Raw genomic sequence first — 21,259 nt, forward strand, 5'->3', positions numbered from 1 at the left:
CAGCACACTCAAACTTATATCAACAGCTGCCACTTCCAAGAAGCAGGGCCCCTCTTCCTGCCTCTGGGTGCAACCAGCTAATTAGGAAGCTGGGCAAAATTAGCACCAATAAACAGGACTAGGGAAACTCCCAGGGCAGCCTTCAGGTTCCCAGCTACCTCCTGAACACAGTTTTTAACTTTCCATCAGCCCGATTCTGGCGTGTCCTTGGCGTCTACATACCCGGGAAGAACTGAGAATTGGAGACAGTTTTCTGCCACCAAACCCATTCTGTAATCTTCTCTAAGGGTCTATGGGTGCTAATTTCCAGAAGTTCAAACTTCCTTAAGTCCACACTCCCCCCACCAGAGGCTGTGGGGGAGGCGTCTTCTAAAGTGTTCTGTGCTCACCTGTAGGGATCTATTAGCAGGTTGGTGGGGGCGGGGGGATGTGAGGGAGAAGGTCCAGCCTCTTAGCCCCCAGCCCGAACCGCCCCTCGGAGGCAGGCTGGGAGGGAAGGGCGGCCGTGCAGGTCTGGGGGAGGCCGTAGCGGGGAGCTGGAAGGCCTAAGGATGCTAAGGGCCACTCTGGTTCCTTTCCGTAGGCCAGCCCGGCCTCCCCGCTACGGCCAAACGATTGTCACTTTCCTGGGTCAGGGCGTGACTCCCGCCCCGTCCCCTCCCAGTGGCAGGGTGGGGACCAGATGAGGATCGGTACTGTGAGTCCTCTCCAAGGAAAAAAAAAGTGCCTTCGCTGGGCCCGGCGGAGGAGCTCTCCGGCGGGAGAGGAGAGCTCAAAGCTGCGGCGACAGCTCAAAGCCTCGGGAAATACAAAAGGCGGGGGCGGCTGGAACGCGCGGGGGAGCAGGGGCCACCTCCGCCCGCTCCCTGGGGGAGGGACTGGCTCTCTCGGCCCCAGGGACCCGCCCCTACCCTATCCGCCCTGGCCCGAGCCGAGTCAAACCCGGGCCAGCCTTTCCCGGCTCCCCGCCCGCCCGCCCGCCCCGCGCCTACTCCGGGTCCGCGGGCGCACTGGGCGGGCGGGGCGCGGCTGGCGAGCCGGCTTGGTCCGGGGGTTCCTGGGGAGGCAGCTGGCGCGGGCTGCGGCCGCCGGGCCGCTGGGGCCTCCGGGCGTAGAGGAAGAGAGCGGGGTCGGGCATGGCATCGAGGTCTTCCGGGACGCCGGCCGCACGCTCCCAGGCGGCCCAGTCCCGGCCGGGGCCCTTGGCGGCGGCCTCGGCGGCGGGCGGGCGGCGGGCCCGCTGTGTGCGCCGGCGGATCCGGGGCTCGGCGGCGGCGGCGGTGGCGGCGGTGGCAGCGGCGGCGCCGGGCCCCGGGCGCGGAGTCTGCAGTTTCTGGCGCGCCGCATGCAGCTGGCAGGAGAGGTAGGCGGCCGCCTCGGTGTGCTTCTGCAGCTCCGTGCTCAGCACGGTGGCTCGGTGACTGCGGCGACGCAGCTCCTCCAGGAAGCGGCGCTCCTCGGCGCGCAGGCTGCAGCGCAGCGCCGACACCAGCGCCTCGCGCTGCGCCACCTCCCGCCGCAGCTCCGCGTTGGCCGCTGCTCGCTCCGCTAGCTGCGACTCCAGCGCGCGGCACTTGCTCTCCAGTTCCCGGGACGCCAGCTCTGGGTAGGGGAGAGGGAGGGGAGAGTGAGGGTCTCCGCCTGGCCAGACCTGCGCCGCTCACCAATCGTCCGAGCGAAGCCCCGCACCTCCCCGACTGCAGGTCCCGCAGCGCTCGGGCTCACTCCTTCGCCTGCCTTTTTCCTCCTCCCAGCTCTTGCCTCCTGCGTGGCCGAGCCTCTAACTCTTCCGCGCAGTCCTTAAGAGCAAACCCTTCCCAGACCAATTATTCACTCCACGACAATTTGTTGAGCCCTGACTCTGTGCGTCGTGTTGAGGATTGCGGATAGGGTGGTTAACAGTTCCTCACGAAGCTCTCAGTAAGCACAGGGGGAGATGTAAGGTACACAATCACAAAAGAGTGTGTAGGTGCATGAGTGACGCCTGCCAACACCACGACTGTCACAGGAGACTGTGGCCTAATCGGAGAAGGCTTCTCAGCAGAGAAATGGCGAGGCTAGGATCTGACAGATGAATGGGGATTAAGTAGTGAACAGAGAAGGATGCTTCCCACGGAAGGAAGGGCTTGTGTAAAAGCCCTGTGGTAGGAGAGACACACAGGAACAAGGGACTGAAAGAACTGGGAGTGTGAGCGGAAAAGGGGAATCAGTGTGCTGTGAACCTTGCTTCCTTCATAAAAGTGAAAAGTGAAGTCGCTCAGTCGTGTCCGACTCTTTGCGACCCCATAGGCTGTAGCCTATCAGGCTCCTCTGTCCATGGGATTTTCCAGGCAAGAGTGCTGGAGTGGATTGCCATTTCCTTCTCCAAGGGATCTTCCAGACCCAGGAATTGAACCGGGGTCTCCCGCATTGCAGGCAGACGCTTTACTGTCTGAGCCACCAGGGAAGCCCTTTTACGTGTTTATTGCTTGTCTTTTCCCACTGCACTCGGTTTCAAGCCTGGCTATACACTGGAAACATCCAGAAAGCTTTATATATTAATTTTGATCTTTGAAGCTGTAGCTTGTGAGATTTTAGTTCCCTGACCAGGGATCCAACCTGGGCCCTTGGCAGTGAGAGCACAGAGTCCTAACCACTGTTCCAGCAGGGAATTCCCTAGAGAGTTTTAAAAAACAGTTTCCTGGGCCCTAACGAATTAGGACTGAATCAGACTCTCCCCGGGTTGGACCAGCACACTGGTGCTTCTTAAATCTTTCCTGGTGATTCTAATACGCCCCCAGGGTTGAGGACTCCTGCGTCCTGAATCATAAGCTCCATCTCAGCCAGGACCGTATCCCAAGACTGGTACATGTGAGTGAGTATGGGGATATTAGTAGCTGAAAGGTGACCAAGGGAAGGTAAAAGATGACTCTAAAGGGGATAGGAAAATCCCCAAGTGATTTTCATAGAAAATGAGAACAAAGAAAAATAATTCTTAGGCCCAGTGAGAGAGAGGATAAAAACCAGGACACTGGGGACTCTTCCCTGGTGGTCCAGTGGGTAAGACTCTTTCACCCCTAATGCAGGGGGCCTGGGTTCAATCCCTGTTCATGGCACTAGATCCTGCATGCTGCAACTTAAAAAAAAAAAACAAAAAGTCTTGCATGCAACTAACACCTGGTGCTGCCAAATAAATAATATTTATTAAAAAAATAAAAAAGCAACAACCCAAGGCACAGGGGTCCAGATGATCCCAAAAGCCATTTCAGAGGAAGAACAGTAGGTAGAGTAAAAGCTACTACTACGAGTGCACGCTCAGTCGTGTCCGACTCCTTGCGACCCCATGGACTGTAGTCTGCCAGGCTTCTCTGTCCATGGGATTTTCCAGGCAAGAATACTGGAGTGGGTTGTCATTTCCTTCTCCAGGGGATCTTCCCAACACAAGGATCAAACTGAATGCTATCTCCCCACACTACTCCCCATTTTATGGATGAAGTGATAATCTATAAACAGACACCTTAGTGGAACTGCTACACTCACAAGAAGTCCTGTTTCTGTAAAATGAAGAATTTGCTAATGTGCACGTGTCTCTTTTCTCCTCCTCTAGACTAAGTTCCTTGAAGTCAAAGACCTCCTATCGCCATCATGTTGAATCTTCACATTCAGCATCTTGGCGAGTGTGAACACTGACCGTGAGAATCACTTGCACAAGGATGGGAAGATTGGGGAGGTGGGTCACAAAGGAATGAAGTCAGGCACGTGCACTTCCTGGAAAGCATCTCCTTCCTGCTTTCACTTTCCCAGTTTGGATGGAGACAGGGATGCCCCGCATGTGCAGTGGTGCTGGTTGCTCACTGCACAAGGTCACCCAGCTGAGTGGGCATATGAGGCTATCCCCAGGTCTCGACTGGGCACGGAGAAGGCTTGGGTCCTAAGTGGTGGGGAAATGGTGGCCAGTTGTTCTCTTACCTTGCTGGTGCGATTGGGCCTCTCTCACCTCCAGGTCATGGGTCAGTTCTGGGGGCAGAGATAAGAAAAGGCAGTTGTGTATATAGAAACAGAGAGAGAATATGTGCGTGAGATTAAGACTCACAACCCAGTAAAACTGAAAATAAGGATGCTCGGAAACCATTCAAACCACCCCCACACCCATTTTAATGCAGTCCAGGGGGAAAGAGATGAAAGAGAGGTTATCAGAGGCACAACCTGAATCTGATCTGCCTGATTCTAAGTCCAGAGATCTTTCCAATATAAGGTCTGTGTCCTGAATTTGGGGATTAGTTCAACCCTTGTGGGACGGAGGCTTGCTTTTGGAGCTGGTGGTGGGGGGAGTATTTGCCCCTTTCCAGAGGTGATGTACAAATATTTAACATGCCAACCAATCAGAGCCATTCTGGCGGACCCCTGCTGTCCAGGGCACAGACCTTTCAGTGTCTATTGGTGGGTCTGGGTAGGGTCTGACTTGGCATAGTTGGTAAAGAATCCTTCCTGCAACGCAGGGAGACTTTAGTTCGATCCCTGGGTCAGGACAATCCCCTGCAGAAGGAAATGGCAACCTACTCCAGTATTCTTGCCTGGGAAATCCCATGGACAGAGGAGCCTGGTGGGCTACAGTCCACGGAGTGCAAAGAGTCAGACCCACCAATTCAAACAAAACAAGAGATTTTTCACCTCCCACTATGGTGGTGGTTTGGTTAGTCTGGGAAGGCTGGAGTGTCCTGGGTGGGCTGCCTGGGGACACTAAAAGGGGATTCAGGGTGGTGGCTATTTACCAATAGGACATGTGTGTTTCAATGGTTTCACAGCCAGTACTGCTGTGCCCAGGTTCTTTTCTAAACACAAGCCCTGCCCTTTCTAAGTCCTGGTTTTGCCACATTCCATGGAGGAGGGAGAGGAGCTTCAAGGACAGAGCCACCTAGTGAAGCAAAGGCACCTGGTGCTGAGGGCATACGGGGGGGCAGGGAGCAGCCAAGGGGCCCCCCAAGGGCACTAGTGCAGGAGCAGTCTCCTCCTCCGCCTGTCCCCAGTCCCCATCCCTTTGAGACCCGCCCCTCAGCCAGCTGAGTCTGATTGTTTTTCCAGCCCGCTCCCCACTCCACTCCATCCCAACTCCATCAGGGCTCAAGGGCTGGGAGAAGGGCAGGAGGGAGCCCAGGAGGGGCAGCTGCCTATGACAGAGGGCACCTCTCAGGGGCACCTGCGTGTACCTGCAGGGACGCAGTCTGTGCCCAAAGGGAGAAGGTGTGAAGGTGGGGGTGGGGGAAGGTAGCAGATCCCCAGGTCCACTGTCTGGCAGTACCAACAGAGAGAGACTCACCTTGTGGGCCTTCCACCTGCCCCTCCTCGCTGCCCTCACCAGGCTCTTCTAGATACCAAGGGCATTACCGGAGGTGCCTTCCCTGGGGAGGCCAGCTGTTTCCAGGAGACAGAGAGCCTGGAGTGCCTGGGCCTTTTGGTGTGACCAGAGCCTGAACCTCCCCCAGGGCTTCCTGGGGCCAACCTGGCCCCTCCTCCACGGCCCTGGGATGTACACCCAGTGGGGCCCTGGACTAGGTTTGGGGAGTAGCCCAAGGGACTCTGGCTCTGTCACTAACTGCCTGTGGGCTTGTTTCTTCTTAGCCTTTAACCACCAGAGTTGGAGGAGGGGAGACAGAATCCCAGCTGGGCTCCACTCCCTCATCCATCAGATCTCCCTGCTTCTCTTCCAGCCAGAGTCCCGGTGGTTTAGATGAGTATGCATGAGGGCACCGGCTTCCCAGGCGGCGCTAGTGGTAAAGAACCCGCCTGCCAATGCAGGTGATGCAGGAGACGCGGGTTCGATCCCTGGGTCAGGAAGGTCCCCTGGAGGAGGGCATGGCAACCCACTCCAGTATTCTTGCCTGGAGAATCCCATGGACAGAGGAGCCTGGTGGGCTACAGTCCCTGGGGTCACAAAGAGTCGGACACGACTGAAGCGACTTAGCAGGCACACACACTGTGAGGTCAGACGCACTGTGTGACCGCAGGCCAGTGACAACACCTCTCTGTGCCTCCGTCTTCTCACCTATGAAAGTGAAAGTGTTCGTCGCTCAGTGGTGTCTGACTCTTTGCGAGCCCATGGACTGCAGCCTGCCAGGCTCCTCTGTCCATGGGATTCTCCAGGCAAGAATACTGGAGTGGGTTGCCATTTCCTTCTGCAGGGGATCTTCCTGACCCAGGGATCGAATCTGAGTCTCTGGCATTGCAGGCAGATTCTTTACTGAGGGAAAAGAAATAAAGGGCCCAGTCTAGCTGGATCAGCTCTTATCATCATCCAAGCTACCTTCCCAACCAGAACACACCAACCTACCTCTCAAGCCCCTTTAATTTTGAATTATCACCCCTTCTTGGGCAGTTTCTTCCCTAAGCCCTGCCCTCCTGGTTCCTATACCAGCCCTTTCTCACTCTTATCCTTTTGCACTCTCTGGATCCTTCTTTAATCTCTTTTTAAAAACATCTCCTTTGTCCTCTCTCCTCTCCCACTCTCTCCTCCACCCCTTGGAGGGAGGGCCTTATTCAGTCATTTCAGCCCCACGAGTGGCTGCTCCAGGCCAGCCCAGAGTTATTTTTATCTCTTTAATCAATAACTAAGAGGCTGCAGGCCCATACTTGTCTGAGAAGGAGGGTGGGGGCTGAAGGCCCTCTGTTCCTGCCTGTTACACTTTCTTACAGAGGATGAGATGGTTGAATGGCATCACTGATGCAATGGACATGAACTTGGGCAAACTCCGGGAGATGGTGAGGGACAGGGAAGCCTGGCGTGTTGCTGTCCATGGGGTCGTGAAGAGTCAGACATGACTTGGTGATGGAACAACAGCAACCCATTTTCTTGGGATCCTGGCCTGCATCCTGAGTGGAAGGACCCAGGTCTTCAGAATTATTATGAAGCAAAAAGAAATTAGAGAAAGAGCTACAGGGTCTTAGGGCTCACTCATGTCAATATCCCTTTAATGTCATTACTATAGTAAAAAAGTGGCATCGGGCAGGAGTGAGATGGTGGAGGGCATCCATGTCCCCAAGGGCTAGCCTCTGCTGCCTGTCAGGCTTTGGGGGAGATGACAAGAAGTCTGGTCTTGGCAGGTGGCAGCTAAACCCATATATGGAGCTAGAGGGGACTGTGGTAGCTGAAGGTCAGGACTGGTGGCTTCTCGTGCCATAGAGTGAGAAGCCAGGTGGGTCACTCAAACCCTTTGAGCCTCAGTTTCTTTCTGGGGAAGGGGGAGACTCCCACAAGTAGGGGAGGGAAGGGAAGTGGAAATCTGAGTATGCTGGGAAGAGGATGGGTGGAAAGCAGCAGAGGGGACTTCCCTGGTGGTCCAGTGGTTAAGACTTGGTGCTTCCACTGCAGGGGCCGAGGGTTCGATCCCTGGTCAGAGAACTAAGATCCCATAAGCTGTGTGGTATGTGCAGAAAAAAAGCCACAGATGCTTCACGACTGGGTATGTGGAGCCTTAGGTTCTAATCCTGACTCTGATACACGGTGAGGCTCACTCTCTGTCTCTGTGCCTCAGTTTACATATTTGTACAACGATGAGATTGTGCTGTTCTAGCTGAGACACTGAATCACTGGCTGTAAGGCCTGCACTTGAAGATGCAGGGTGAGCATTTGGGCCATGGCCAAGCCTCTGAGAGGGCCATGCAGCTGAGACCTGAGGTCCAAGAGTAGAGGTCAGGCATGAGGTTTACATCATCCCTGTTGCCTCCCTCTGACCTGCTTACAAATCTGATTGGTTGCCAGGTCCCTCTGCATCCCACTGGTACTCCCCTTTCCATCCCCTTTCATCTCTCCCCTGGACCTGTCACTAGTTCCCCCGCCTCCCTCTCCCACCAATTCATCTGCCATACAACTGCTGGATTGAGTTTCTTAAGGTAGCATGAGGTTGCTCAAGAACCTTCAGTGGCTCCCTACTACCCAGGAGGACAGGCCAAACTTCTTAGCCATCCTGATATTGGTCAAGGTCTTCCATGTTCTGGCTCCAGCCGTATTTCTCATCAGCTTTAAGTAGAGGGTAATCCAGTCAAATAGAACTTTTCATGAACTTTTGATTTCCTACCTTCTGGACGTTGCCATGCTGTTCCTTTGCAAAGTTTTCTCCATTCGCATTGCCCCATAATATCTCAGCATGTCTAAATCTTACTCAGCCCTCAGGGAGAGGAAATGCTTACTCCTCGGGACAGTGTGGGATACTTGGCCTCCTCATCACTTATGCCTCAAGCTGAGCATGGACCTGCCTATGAACTGTCAGCTTTCTTTATTTTTTTTTGTGTGTATTTCTTTTAATAAATTTATTTCTTGATCATGACACACAACACATGGGATCTTAGTTCCCCGACTAGGGATCGAACCCATGGCCCTTGTGGTGGAAGCATGAGGTCTTAACCACAGAACCACCAGGGAAGTTCAAGACTGAGGGCTTCTTAGGGCTGGGAGGTGCTTGAACGTTCCGTGTGTCTCACTTCCCCAAGACTCAATTTCTTCATGAGAAAGGGGTGATGAGAACCTGCCTGGCTTAGGGAGGCTGAGGGCGAGCACCCCATCAGAGACAGTGCTGCTGCTGATAGTCGCCCCCAGCATCCCTCCAGGCCTCACCCGAGCAGCGTTTCTGCAGCCTCAGGATCTCCAGGTGCAGGTCTCGCAGCAGGGCCATCTGCTCTTTTTTCAGGAAGCTGATGTGGCGTTGCACGCTCTGGATCTGATGCTCCAGGGACACGGTGTCCATGGCAACCCAGGCCTGGGCCCCACCTGGGGAGGATAACAAGGTGAACCCACATTTTCCAGGCCCATCCACCCTGTCCACCTTCAGATCCTTTCAGTGATCTTCAATCTGGGGTCCTGCTGTACCAGGTAGATGATTCTGCCCCTGAAGTCACGGCCCCTGTATTTACTCACTGAAACTTCTGAAGCAAGTGGGTGTGTTGGCAGGAAGTATGATTATTCCCATTCAACAGATGAAGAACCAGAGGCTCAGAGGGAATGACTTTAGTTCCTTGCCCCCATGAAACTTTAGCCTCTTCTATATCACAGCAAGGAAAAGGGACGGAGCAGCAAAGTCAGTAAAGAGAGACAGAGATTTGGGTTCTAGTCTGCTTCTTAACCAGCGGTGTGACTTCGGGCAAGCCCTCCCCTTCTCTAGGCTCTTGGTTTTCTCTTGGGTAAAATTAGGGGATTGTAGAGAGGGTGAATCCTGAACCCTCTCCAGCTCTGCCCTTGATGGTTGTTCAAGGGCAACCATCAGTTCTGATGGTTAGAATATCTTGCCTGGAAATCCCCATGGACGCCTGCTACAGTCCATGGGGTTTTGACTGAGCGACTGAGTACACAATGGTTAAGTTCCTCTCTGAACCTTGCTCTTCTTCTTTCTGACACTAATTCCATGGGCTGAGGCTACTCCCAGTAGATAACAGATCGTGGGCTCTGACTGGTGAAGGACTTAATGATGGCCTGGAAAATCCAGGACTCAGAGCTCATGCCTCCTCTCTGCCCTAGTGATGGACTGTTCTGTCCAGCAGCGGTTCCTTCATACAGAACTGCTGGTAAGCCTCTGCAAATCCAGCTTGTCCTTGTGACTGAGAATGAGTTCATCCTTGTACCTCCAAGGCTTTCCTAATCCAACCGCTCATTTCAGCTTGCTTTGGTCATCACTGGTTACATTTACACCGCTCTCATTCATGTGCCAACTGCTCTTCAGTAACCATTACCAGACTCAGAACTGTGCCAGTTGGCCAGTGAGCAACAGCAGGTTCTCAACCAAGTCACAGTGACTGACAGTCCTGGGTTTGAATCCTAACAAGTTAATCTGAACCTTGCTTTCTATAAGATGAGGCTACTCATAGTAACAGTCCTGGGATGACTGTGAAGGTTAAATGAAAATAGAAATTCTAGAGCATGTAGCACTTCCCTGGTGGTCCAGTGGTTATGAATCTGCCTTGCAATGGCAAGGATGCAGGTTTGATCCCTGGTCGGGGAACTTAAGATCCCACATGCCAAGGACCCACTAAGCCCACAGAGTCTGTGCACTGCAATGAAAGATCCCGTACGACGCAGTGAAGTTCCTGCCTGTCACAACTAAGGCCCAATGCAGCCAAATAAATAAATATCAAGCAAACAATACAAATAAGTTAAAAACGACAACCTACAAGAGCCATGAAAGAAATCTGCAGAGTAATGTGTAAGAATATACAGTGGGCCCTAGTTTAAATTAGGAGTCAAGGAAGGTCTCCTTGTAGAAATGATTTTAGGCTGAGACCTTGTGGCAAGAAGGAGTCCAAGATGGTCCCCAAGATTCCCAGCCCCTGGAAGACACACTCTCCTATCTTGTCCCCCCTCCTTGGGTATGGGTGGGATTGTGAAAACGACAGGTTTCACTCCTGTGATCAGGTTATATGGCAAAGGTGAAGGATTTTACAGATGTAATTTTACAGAGATCTCCAATCGGTTGACTATGAGTTAAAAAAAAATCAGATTATTCTGGGTGAGGCAGGTTCAAAGGGCTCTTGCTGTAGGAAGAGATCTGAAGCCTGAGAGATATTTGGCTGCTGGCCTAGAAGCAGGAAAGGCTTCCCAGGTGGCTCAGAGGTAAAGAATCCACCTGCCAATGCAGGAGATACAAGAGACACAGGTTCAATCCCTGGGAGGGGAAGACGTAGAGTAGGAAGGGGCAACCCACTCCAGTATGCTTGCCTGGAAAGTTCCATGGACAGAGGAGTCTATGGGATCACAAAGAGTCGGACACAGCTGAATGACTGAGCAGGCATGCACACTAGAAGGGAAAAACTGCCCAGCTGTGAGAGAGCCCGTGGAGGCAGCCACAGCAGGGCCTGAGCGAGGCTTCTCGTTGCTGAGGATGGTCCCTGACAGTAAGCAAGAAAACGGGGACTCCAGTCCTACAGCTACAAAGAAGCAAATTCTGCCAACAACCAATGGGATCTTGGAAGCAGATCTTTCGCTAGATGGGTCTTCAGAGAAGGATGCAGGCCCACCTTGATTTCAGGCTTGGGAGACCCTGAGTGAGACCCAAGTAGAACGTGCCAGACTTCCTATCATTGGAAACTGTGAGATAATAAATTGATGCAGCAATAGAACACTAATACAGACTTGAAGGAGGAGGAGGAATTAGAAGGGTAAAGGGAAGAACATCTGGAACAGGGGACAGCATCTGTGAAGCCCAGAGGTGGAATAATCATGACAGCTCACATTCACTGAGTGCCTATTATATGCCAAGCCTTTTAAAAAAAGTTGGCTCATTTATTTGGCTGTGCTGGGTCAGTTGTGGCATGCGGGATCTTTAGTTGAGGCATGAAAACTTAGTTGCAACATGTGGGAGCTCGTTCCTTGACCAGGGATTGAACCCAGTCCCCTGCATTGGGAATAAGGAGTCTTAGCCACTGGACCACATTGGAGAAGTCCCCAAGCTTTGTGTTTAAGTGTTTTATGTGGTCTTGAGGAATGGAGACCTGGCCACTGGTGGTGAAATTTTGAAGTGTAAAGTACTAGGGGAGAGTTGCAGGAAGCGAGGTTTGGCAAGTGAAAGATCTCCCAAAGACTTGTAAACTATGTTAAGAGTTGTGGATTAATGCTAAATGAATTGGGACTTTATTAAAGGACTTTAAGCAAGAAATGAACATGATATGATTTGTGTTTTTAAAAGACCATTGGAGGGCAGATTAGGGGGGGCAGAACAGACAGACTCGAGGTCAGCTGGCAAATGGAGCGGTTGCCGAGGTAAGAGATGATACAGGCCTGGACCTGATGATGGAGGTGGAGGTGGAGAGAAGGTCCAGGTTCTGGGGGTAGAACTGGCAGGATGAGGGAATAGGCTGGATTAGATCATGCTCATGGGGAAAGGAACGTTGTCCAGGATGTCTCCCAGCTTTCCAGTCTGGGAAACTCAAGTATGAAGGCACATTTACTGGATCTTTCCTTATTTCTTCATCTCCCTCCATGATCTCATTCAATCCCATGGCTGTAAATGCTATTGGATTGTTCAGAAAGGTTGTTCAGGTTTTTCCATAACATCTTACTAAAAATCCAAATGAACTGAGTGAAAAAAAAGAATGAAAAAATCCAAATGAAATATTACGGCCAACCCAATATTTATATGCTGACCCCTAAATTAAATCTCTTAACACCACCACTTGGGTGTCTAATAGGTCCCTCAGACTTAACTCTCAATACTCTCAAGACCATTCCTCAAGTCTCAATACTGAACTCTTATGATTCCTCCTCCAAGTCTGCCCTGACCAGGTGTTTGCCATCTTGATAGAGGGAACTCAGTTGGTCAGGCCAAAAACCTAGGAGTCATCTTTGATTCCTTTCTTATATTTTACAGCCAACTTGTTTGCAAATCCTGTTGTCTTTACCTTCAAAAAAAAAAAAAAAAAGCCTAAGGACTTCCCTTGTGGTCCAGTGGCTAAGCCTCCATACTCCCAATGCAGGGGGTCCAGGTTCGATCCCTGGTCAGGGAACTAGATCCCATATGCCCCAACCAAAAGTTTGCAAGCTGCAACTAAGACCTGGGGCAGTCAAATAAATAAATGCACTTGTTGTTGTTTGAGGCTTCCCAGGTGGCTCAGTGGGTCAATAATCCGCCTGCAATGAAAGAGACACAAGAGACGTGGGTTCAACCCCTGGGTTGGGAAGATCCCTTGGAGAAGGGCATGGCAACCCACTCTAGTGTTCTTGCCTAGAGGATACCATGGACAGAGGAGCCTGGCACGCTACACGTCCAGGCCAGGATACTGGAATGGGTAGCCGTTCCCTCCTCCAAGGGATCTTCCCAACCCAGGGATCAAACCCAGGTCTCCCGCACTGCAGGCAGATTCTCTACCAGCTGAGGCACCAGGGAAGCCCAAGAATACTGGAGTGGGTAGCCTATCCCTTCTCCAGGGGATCTTCCTGACCCAGGAATTGAACTGGGGTCTCCTGCATTGCAGGCGGATTCTTTACCAATTGAGCTACCAGAGAATCCCACCATCCCTCTGGTATACCCCTGCAATGGCCTCCTTCAGCAAATCTGATGACATCTCTCTGCCCTCAACCAAAACCCTCCCATCTCACTTAAAACCAAACCCAAAGTTCTCCTGAAACCCAGTCGCCTCTGGCTCTGTTTGCCCTCATCTCGCACTGTTCCGTTGCTGGCTCCACCCCAGTCCCTTCAGCTTCCTTCCTTTTTATCCAACTTGCCCACCACACTCTAGCCGCAGGGACTTTGTCAGTGCTGTCCCCTCTTTCGGAAAGGTGCTTCTCCAGGATATGTGCGGGCACATTCCTTCCCTGCATTCAGGACTGTAGTTCAGGGCCCTTTTCTGATTTGTTTTTGTTTAGTTGTTCAGTTATGTTGGACTCTTTTTTGACCCCATGGGCTGTAGCCTGCCAGGCTCCTCTGTCCATGGGATTTCCCAGGCAAGAATACTGGAATGGGTTGCCATTTCCTTCTCCAGAAGATCTTCCCGACCCAGGGATCGAACTCTGGTCTCCTGCCTCGGCTGGTGGATTCTTTACTGCTGAGCCGCATCTCTGATTACCTGATTTAAAACAGAACTGTTAGGCAGGACTTCCCTGGCGGTTCAGTGGTTAAGACTCTGGGCTTCCACGGCAGAGGGTGTGGGTTCGATTGCTGATTAGGGAACTAGGATCTCCTACAGGGAGTGGCACAGTCCAAAAAAAAAAAAAAGGAAAATAAAATGATAGAGCATTTATATTTATAACAGAACCATTGGGAATTCCCTGGCGGTCCAGTGGTTAGGGTCCAAGTTTGATCCCTGATGGGGGAACTAAAACCTTACAAGCTGTGTGTTGCAGCCCAAACAAACAAGCAAACAGAATCCGCTGTCATTCTCCATTTTTTTTTTTTTTCTCATGAACTTACCATCACAAGAATATATCACATTTTTGCTTATTATCTGTTTCCCCGGCCAGATTGTTGGCAATATAAGATGAAGGACTGTTTTGTTTCTTCCTGTTCCCTAATACCTGGCATAGACTCTGGCAAATAGGAGCTACTTACTAAGTATACATAGACTCCATGAGTGAGTGAATTTGTGGAGCTGGGACAGACTGATAGAGAAGCAGATTTACAGAAAAGGTGGGTTCCAGCCCGAGACATGTTAGATTTGACATGCTCAGGAGACTTCAAACAAGGAGAAATAGATGTCAAGCAGACAGTCAGTAATCTGGTGCATAACTGGTGAGAAACAGGTGAACTCTATCTGTGCTATTGTATATCTCTGTTGTGATGTGTGTGGCTGTGTGTCTGTACGTATACCTGAACCTGCGTGCATGCCTCCAGGAGTGCAAGTATGTGTGCATATTTGTGTGTGTGTGTTTTGTTGGGGGGTTCCTGCTTTTCTTGCATCTGTCTCTCTACTGTCATGCACCTGGAAGATGAAAGGTGTGGGGATCTATGCTTAGGATGAAGAGAGAAAAATGTCTGTTCCCTGCTGCTGAAATGCAAATATTTCTGGAGGGTAAAGCCCTCTTCACACAGCCCTGGAGAGCAGACCCTGGCCACGGTGAGAGACTGAACCAGCCAGCTGTTTCTGCGCCTTCCCAGAAGGACTTGAGTGTTTGCTTCCAACCAGGCAGGCTGTTCTTCTCAGGGCAGATATTTGGGTCACAAACGATCTTGGCAAATATTCTTTCTTAGACGTGATTGTTTAGTTTGTTTGGGGGAGGGTGTGGGATAGGGTGAGGAAGGAGGAACCTGGCACAACACAGATTGCTGTGTTGCTGGGGAATCACAGGCGCTTCAGAAGGCCCAAGCCAGGAAAATGTCAGATTTTCGCAAAGATACGCAGTGCTGGAGGCTCCAGATTTCAGAAGATGCTCTTGCCTGAGGACTTGGTCCAGGCCAGTGGCGGCGGATGAAGGGTTAGAGTTCTCAGTGCCGTCTTCTCCCCACACCCAGCCTGAGGTGCTCAAACTCCCGGATTTAAAGTGCTTGGTGAGAAGGGTCCCTGGCGTCTGCCCAACATCCTGACCGGCTCAGGGCCTGCATTGTGTCTGCTGCCCACCTTCTCCTAGTGCACCTAGTTCTTTCTTTGAATTTTCTAGTTTGATTTTCTAAAAAAGTTCATTTTTAAGAATTGTCATCAAGAATAAAAACAGATCTGTAATATAAGCTTCATCATTTATAGAGTTAATTCCAAGTACTATATTAAGAGAAATTGTTTTTGGGCCGTATCATGTAGCATGCAGGATCTTAGTTCCCTGACCAGGGCTTGAACCCGAATCCCCTGCCCTGGAAGCATGGAGTCTTAACCAGTGGGCTGCCAAAAAAGTGAAAGCGTTAGTTGCTCAGTTGTGTCCGACTCTTTGCAATCCTATGGACTGTAGCCCGCCAAGCTCCTCTTTCCATGGAATTCTCCAGGCAAGAATCTGGAGTGGATTGCCATTCCCTTCTCCAGGAGATCTTCACAACCCAGGAATCGAACCCAAGGTCTCCTACATTGCAGGCAGATTCTTTACCATCTGAGCCACCAGATTCCAAGTATTTTTGACATGCTTCTCTGTTTGAAAGTTACAAATATTTTTCCCTCTTGGTGAAGTTGGTGGGAGAAATCTCTCAGGTCCCCAATCATCAACAAAGTGTGAGGCCCAGGAACTCTGTGACCTTGGCACAATTCTAACTTTCTAAGGCCAGGGCTCCTGATCTCTGAAAATGACTTCATTTTCTGCTTACCTTTGTGGAGCTTATGGGTATCCCTTCCTTCTTCAGCTATCTGCCTACCACAGACTGGACAAGGAAGAAACTGTAGTTCTCTCTCCTCTCCAGTTCTTAGAGCTTGTTGAGTTGAAAGAATTACAGAAAGTACAGCATCATAGCACTCAGGGCTCAAAGAATCATCTCAAACAGTGTTTTTCACACTTTGCTCCATAGAACCTGAGTCCTGTAAAGGGATCTCAGATGTTGCCAAGAGGTTTGAGGGCAGAAGACAGGACTGGAAGCTTTGCTGTCTTTATTCCTCTTTATGTGATGGGCTTGTGCATACAAGTTCATTGGAGAAAGGGCTTTCACTAACCGAAAGTTTGGAGACCACTTATACCAGCCAATTTTGCCTTGAGCAGCTGACTTCCTCCTTTCCTTAGACCTGCTCCCCTTGGTCTCTGCTGCCCCCATCTCTCTCTCAGGCAGACACCATGGCTAGGAGAGAAACCAGAATTGAAGCCTCTTGCTTTCTGCTTACATGGAGTTTGTGTTGTCTGCCACGCTGCAGCCTCTGACTTTTTCTCTTGTCCCAGTTTCAATTTCATACTTGGGGCTTCTTTTCTCTTTGGGACTGAAAATATTTATTGAGTCAACACATATCCTTGTACTGTTCTGAACACTCAAATACCCATATTTTGTTCAGATTCTTTAAGTATGCATTCTTGTTTCGTGTTAGTTGCTCAGTCATGTGCAACTCTCTGCGAACCCGTGGACTGTAGCCCACCAGGCTCCTCTGTCCATAGAATTCTCCAGGCAAGCATACTGGAGTGGGTTGCCATTCCCTTCTCCAGGGGATCTTTCCAACTGAGGAGAATGTTAAACTATGTTTATCATTCTTATAGTCTGGGCAGGCATATTAGATAAGATAGGCATGGTAATATATGGATAAATAAATGAATTAGTATGTTCTTTATTTTTCTTGGCTCTCATTCCTCTTCACTACCCAACTCTCAGGTCTGGAGTAGGAAGGAGAGCAGGAACTCAAGAAATCTTTCTCAGACATGGATACACAGGTAACAATATTTATTATAATAACCATCAGGGGAATTCCCTGGTATCCAGCATTTAGGACTCTGAATTTCCACTGGAAGGGCCCTGGGTTTGCTCTCCAGTCGAGGAACCATGCAAGCCATGTGGCTAAGTTGAAAAAAAAATCAGTGCATAGGTAATAATACCTATATAATAACGAAAAATGGGTGACACTGCTCTTATTTTATTTTATGAATATTAACTTATTTATCTTTTTTTTTTTTTTTTTCTTTTGGCTCTACCAGCCGGCTTGCAGGATCTTAGGTCCCTGACCAGGGATTGAACCGAGGCCCTCAGCAGTGACCGGACTGAGTTCTAACCCGAACTCCCTAATTCACTGATCTTTATACTAACCCTGCACTGAAGGTTCTATTAGTATATCCCCTCCATAGATGAGGAAGCAGAGGCTCAGAGAAGTTAAGCAATTTGCTCAAAATATACAACTACAGTGCCTGGTAACTAACTGGGAGCACCCTATTGGGGGTTCACCCTGGCATTTAAGACCCTTCACAGTCTAAGCACAGTCCACATTTGCAGTCTGAACTCTTCTTTCAGATTCTACCTCTTACTGCTAGCCATGGACATCCCCTCACTATCCCCCACCCTGTTGCTGCCTCCTGAAACCTGACCCATGCTTCAGGGCCCTGCTCAAGTGCTACCTTTCCCGTGGAGCCTTCCCTGGCTCTCCACACCAGGCTGGCTCTCCTTCCTTCTGTTCCTGGGTATTTTGCCTTGTATCACACTTTACTGTGTGTGTGTGTGCTCCTGCGCTTATGCAAACCTAGCTTCTGCTCTAAGCCATAAGCTTCCTGAGGGCAGGGCTTCGCCAAGCCAAGGCAGTACACGTATTAAAGAATAATTACTCCCCCTCCCCCCAAGTCCTTGGCTCTCCTGGGGACTTGCTTTGGAAACAAAAAGTCAGCCCTTGACAAACGTCTGGGACTCTCTGCAGGGTGGGGGTCACTTGGCCAGTTGTGGAGCCACAGTTTCGGGGTGGAGGTCCTGTGATCTTCCCCACTCCGGGGCCCTTCCTCCCCTCAAACCTCTAGGCTATGGCTCCTCTCTCTACTGAAGATCCCTGGAGCCCCGACCTCGGTGGAGCTGAAGATCCAGGGACACGGGGAGTGGGGTGCCCGGGGAAACTGGAGCCCCCACCCCCTCAGTCTTAATGTTCTGCCCTGCTTATGCCTCGCATATGACTCCCAGCGAAGGCAGTGGGGGGATGTGGAGACTAAGGAGGACGGTGAAGAGAGGTACCCAGGGAGGACAGGGAAAGGCAGGCGGAAAGAAAGATGTGTGCGGTGGCAGAGGGCAGGAGGTGGCGGTGGCTCCACCTCGGGCCGCTGTGGACTCTTCGCCAGGGCCAGGAAGGGTCGGAGTCTGGGCGGCGGAGGACAACTTCTGCCAGCAGCCCGCGGGTCCTGTCCGCCTCCCGCGCTGCGGTGCGCAGCCCCGCGCCCGCCCTCCCGGGGGAGCAGGAGCTCGGGTCGTGCGGTTCCCCACCCGGGCGCCCACCCCCCACGCCCACCGGCCTCCTCACCTTCGGGACCTGAGCGAGCGACGGGCCAGCGGGGCCCCGAGTCCGGGCCAGGCTGTGTCCGGGGAGGCGCTGTTCTTCCCCGCGCTAGCTGCGCCCGGGTTTCCGCAGCGCCCGCCGGAGCTGTGGCGCCATCAGCTACTGCGAGGCTGCCGGGCGATCGGGCCCGGGCTCCGGGGGGCTCCCGGGCGCCGAGTGCGCGGGGCGGCGTTGGGGGGGGTCCGGGGCGGGCTCCAGGCGTAAACACCCAGCAACGTGACCGGAACTGGCGAACGAGCAGTAGGGGGGAAGGCGGGGGGCGGGAGAGATAAGGGGGGAGGGGAGGGACCTGGGACTGGCGGGGAGGGGCCGTGGGCGGGGCGGGGGGAGGGGACGCAGGCTGAGCGCGGCCGGGGGAGGGGGAATCCTGGGAGTCCCGGGAGCCCCGGGAGCCAGGCCTGAGGACCCCGGCGGGCTGCCGAACGCTCGGAGCCGCCTTTGACTGAAGCTGGAAGGGAAACCCGGGGAACCCGCCGGCCACTTGGAGAGCAAGGGCGCGGCGGGCGTATCAGCACCGTGGACAGCTCCCAGGCCGGCAGGCCGCGCTCCGCTCCGCCCCTCTGCCCACCCGCAGGCGTAGAAACCTGAGACAGTCCCCCACCCCACCCCACCCCACTCCCCGCGCCCAGTCCAGGGAAGGGCTGGGATTGGGGGTGCGAACTGACCGAGCGTCAGAACATCTACCCTGTGCCTCAGATCTCTTACTAGCTGTGTGACCTTGGGTGAGTCACATCACTTCTCCGGGCCTCAGTTGATGAGACATCCTCTTTCCCTCTATTTGCGGGTCCCAAGAGGCAAGAGAGAGGATCCTTTTGAAACCCTAGAGTCCAGAAGATTGGAGCTGATCCGTTTTCACTATGCTTGGGAGGCTTCTGAACTGCTTGGCTTCTATTTCTGGGTCTACCAATACCTTCCTCCTTCCAGGGCCCCAGTCTCCTCATCTGTATGGGATGATGATGGTCTATGCAGCTGATAAGATCTCTGGGTTGTCCTGAGAATTAAATCAGTTAATACATGGTAAGTGCCTGAAACAGCGCTGAGTGCTCATTATGCTTTTGTGCTGTGATGGCAAGGGACCAGGTGGCACTGAGTGAGCGGCAGGTGGTTCGGAACTGTCTCTGGGTAAGTCATTTCCATCCCAGCCTTAAGGGACTGGAGGAAGGCACTGAGGGGCTTCAGACTAAAGGGCTGATCTAGCTTGTCCCACTCTGTTGCCAGCCAAGACCTTTCCTCCCTACCCTCCTGGGCCAAATGTCCAGAGAAATCTGCCTTTGTCTCTGGAATTGTGGGACCTTTGCATGAGGGCCTTGGGGCAGGTTCCAACAAATCACTGGCCTCAAGATCATCCTGTCTTTTCTCTATGGATCTCTTTGCTCCGTCTCCTTTCTGGTCAACTTTTTTTTTTTTTTTTCCACATTAAAATTTTACATTAAAAAATTATTTTCTAAACTTTTTATGTTGTATTGGGGTAAAGCCAATTAACAATGCTTGATAGCTTCAAGTGAATAGCAAAGGGACTCAGCCATATATATGTATGTATCCATCCTCCTTCAAAGTCCCCCCTTCCCTAGTCAACTTTTAAACCTTAACTGGACTTGGGTGTCAGTGGATGAAAGTTTTAGGTGGTCTTGGCCCCCAAAATTGAAGAAATCACCCTCTTAGTTGGCTTGACAGGCAGTGGTATTCAAAGAAAGAAAGAAAGTGAAGTCGCTCAGTCGTGTCTAACTCTTTGCGACCCCATGGACTGTAGCCTACCAGGCTCCTCCATCGATGGGATTTTCCAGGCAAGAATACTGGAGTAGGTTGCCATTTCCTTCTCCAAGAGATTTTCCTGAACCAGGGATTGAACCCAGGTCTCCCGAATTGTAGGCAGACGCTTTACCATCTGAGTGTTTAAAGCCATCTCAAATCCCACTGTGGGAACTCTAGCCTCCGGCTGTGCTGTGGGTAGCCTCTCTTCAACCCTTCTCCTCCGAGGAAACCGTTAGGAGAGGAGCAGAAAGGCCAGCCCAGTCCTGCTTCTTCATCTCTTGATGTCCCTCCTGGGGCAGCATTCCTGTGCCGTGTATTGTGTGTTTGTGTGTGTGTGTGTTTGTGTGTGTGTGTGTCTCCAGCAGGGCTATGGGTCTGCTAACCCATTGATTTGTTAGTTCTGATGAACTAATTGAGATATTGGCAAGAAGGATGAAAGGTGTGTTTTGTCTCCCGAAAACTTGGGCTCTGATCTGAGCTCTGTTGCTTATTAGTTGGTAATTCTGGGCAAGTCTTAAAAAAGGAAAAGCAAAGCAACATCTACTTTGCCAACAGGATCATGGGGGTTGTTATGAGGTGAGAGTGAAAGGGTTTTGTAATGTTAATGTGTGTGCAGATGGAATTGTTATAACTGGACACCAAATGGTTTTCTCCTTGATCAGTATCAAGATGGATCCTGGGACTCTGGCAGCTGGAGGGAACAGCTCCAGATGCCTGTCTGAGGGGTGGCCCTGCCTGGTCCTGGGTTGGGGGCCTCCAGCTTTGCCATAGTAAGTGCTTCTGGCAGAGTCCTGCCCTGGGCCAAGCTCCCAGCTGGGCTTCTAGGGCTGTCCATAGGACACTTGCAACATCTTTGGCTGGAAAAAGATCCACGTGTGAGACAACAAAAGATGTGCACAAAAGCATCCAAGGACTAACTGAAGATGATGAACCAGCAGAGTTAGGGCTTGGGCTTGCCAGGAAGGAGACTTAGGGGTTCCTCCTGGGAGGAGGTTAGCAATCAGTCAGTCAGCACATAGACTAAAGTAATATTGAGCAAAGCGAACTGCATGGCCCTATATCTGATGTTATGGGGACACTTAGAGATATATGATGACATATGGAGATGATGTTGCAAACGATAATGTTGATAATAACAATATTTATTAAGCATTTCTATATGCTTAGTCATCTGCTAAATACTTAAAAAAATCTTATT

The 21,259-nt window shown here is 51.6% G+C and overlaps 1 protein-coding gene across 1 annotated transcript; it reads right to left on the reverse strand.

The window, feature by feature from the left end:
- Window positions 1–955: 955 nt before the first annotated feature.
- Window positions 956–18,469, reverse strand: CCDC92B (coiled-coil domain containing 92B). Its single transcript, XM_027975126.3, has 4 exons — window positions 18,274–18,469; window positions 8,588–8,740; window positions 3,949–3,996; window positions 956–1,602 (listed from the first exon to the last, which is right to left on the reverse strand). Exons 2-4 carry the CDS (start codon window positions 8,715–8,717, stop codon window positions 989–991), a joined length of 792 nt encoding a protein of 263 aa, XP_027830927.1. The 5' UTR covers window positions 8,718–8,740; window positions 18,274–18,469; the 3' UTR covers window positions 956–988.
- Between the last annotated feature and the right edge of the window lie 2,790 nt (window positions 18,470–21,259).

This window comes from Ovis aries, chromosome 11 (genome assembly GCF_016772045.2).
Source record: "Ovis aries strain OAR_USU_Benz2616 breed Rambouillet chromosome 11, ARS-UI_Ramb_v3.0, whole genome shotgun sequence".
NCBI lineage: Eukaryota > Metazoa > Chordata > Mammalia > Artiodactyla > Bovidae > Ovis > Ovis aries.

Bases quoted from the DNA above. Each gene is read 5' to 3' on its own strand.
- CCDC92B (XM_027975126.3), bottom strand. From the start codon at position 8,717: ATGGACACCGTGTCCCTGGAGCATCAGATCCAGAGCGTGCAACGCCAC. The intron at 3,997-8,587 runs GTGAGGCCTGGA...CTCTGCCCCCAG, and splicing joins GCTGCAGAAACGCTGCTCGG to AACTGACCCATGACCTGGAG. The intron at 1,603-3,948 runs GTAAGAGAACAA...TCCCCTACCCAG, and splicing joins GGCCCAATCGCACCAGCAAG to AGCTGGCGTCCCGGGAACTG.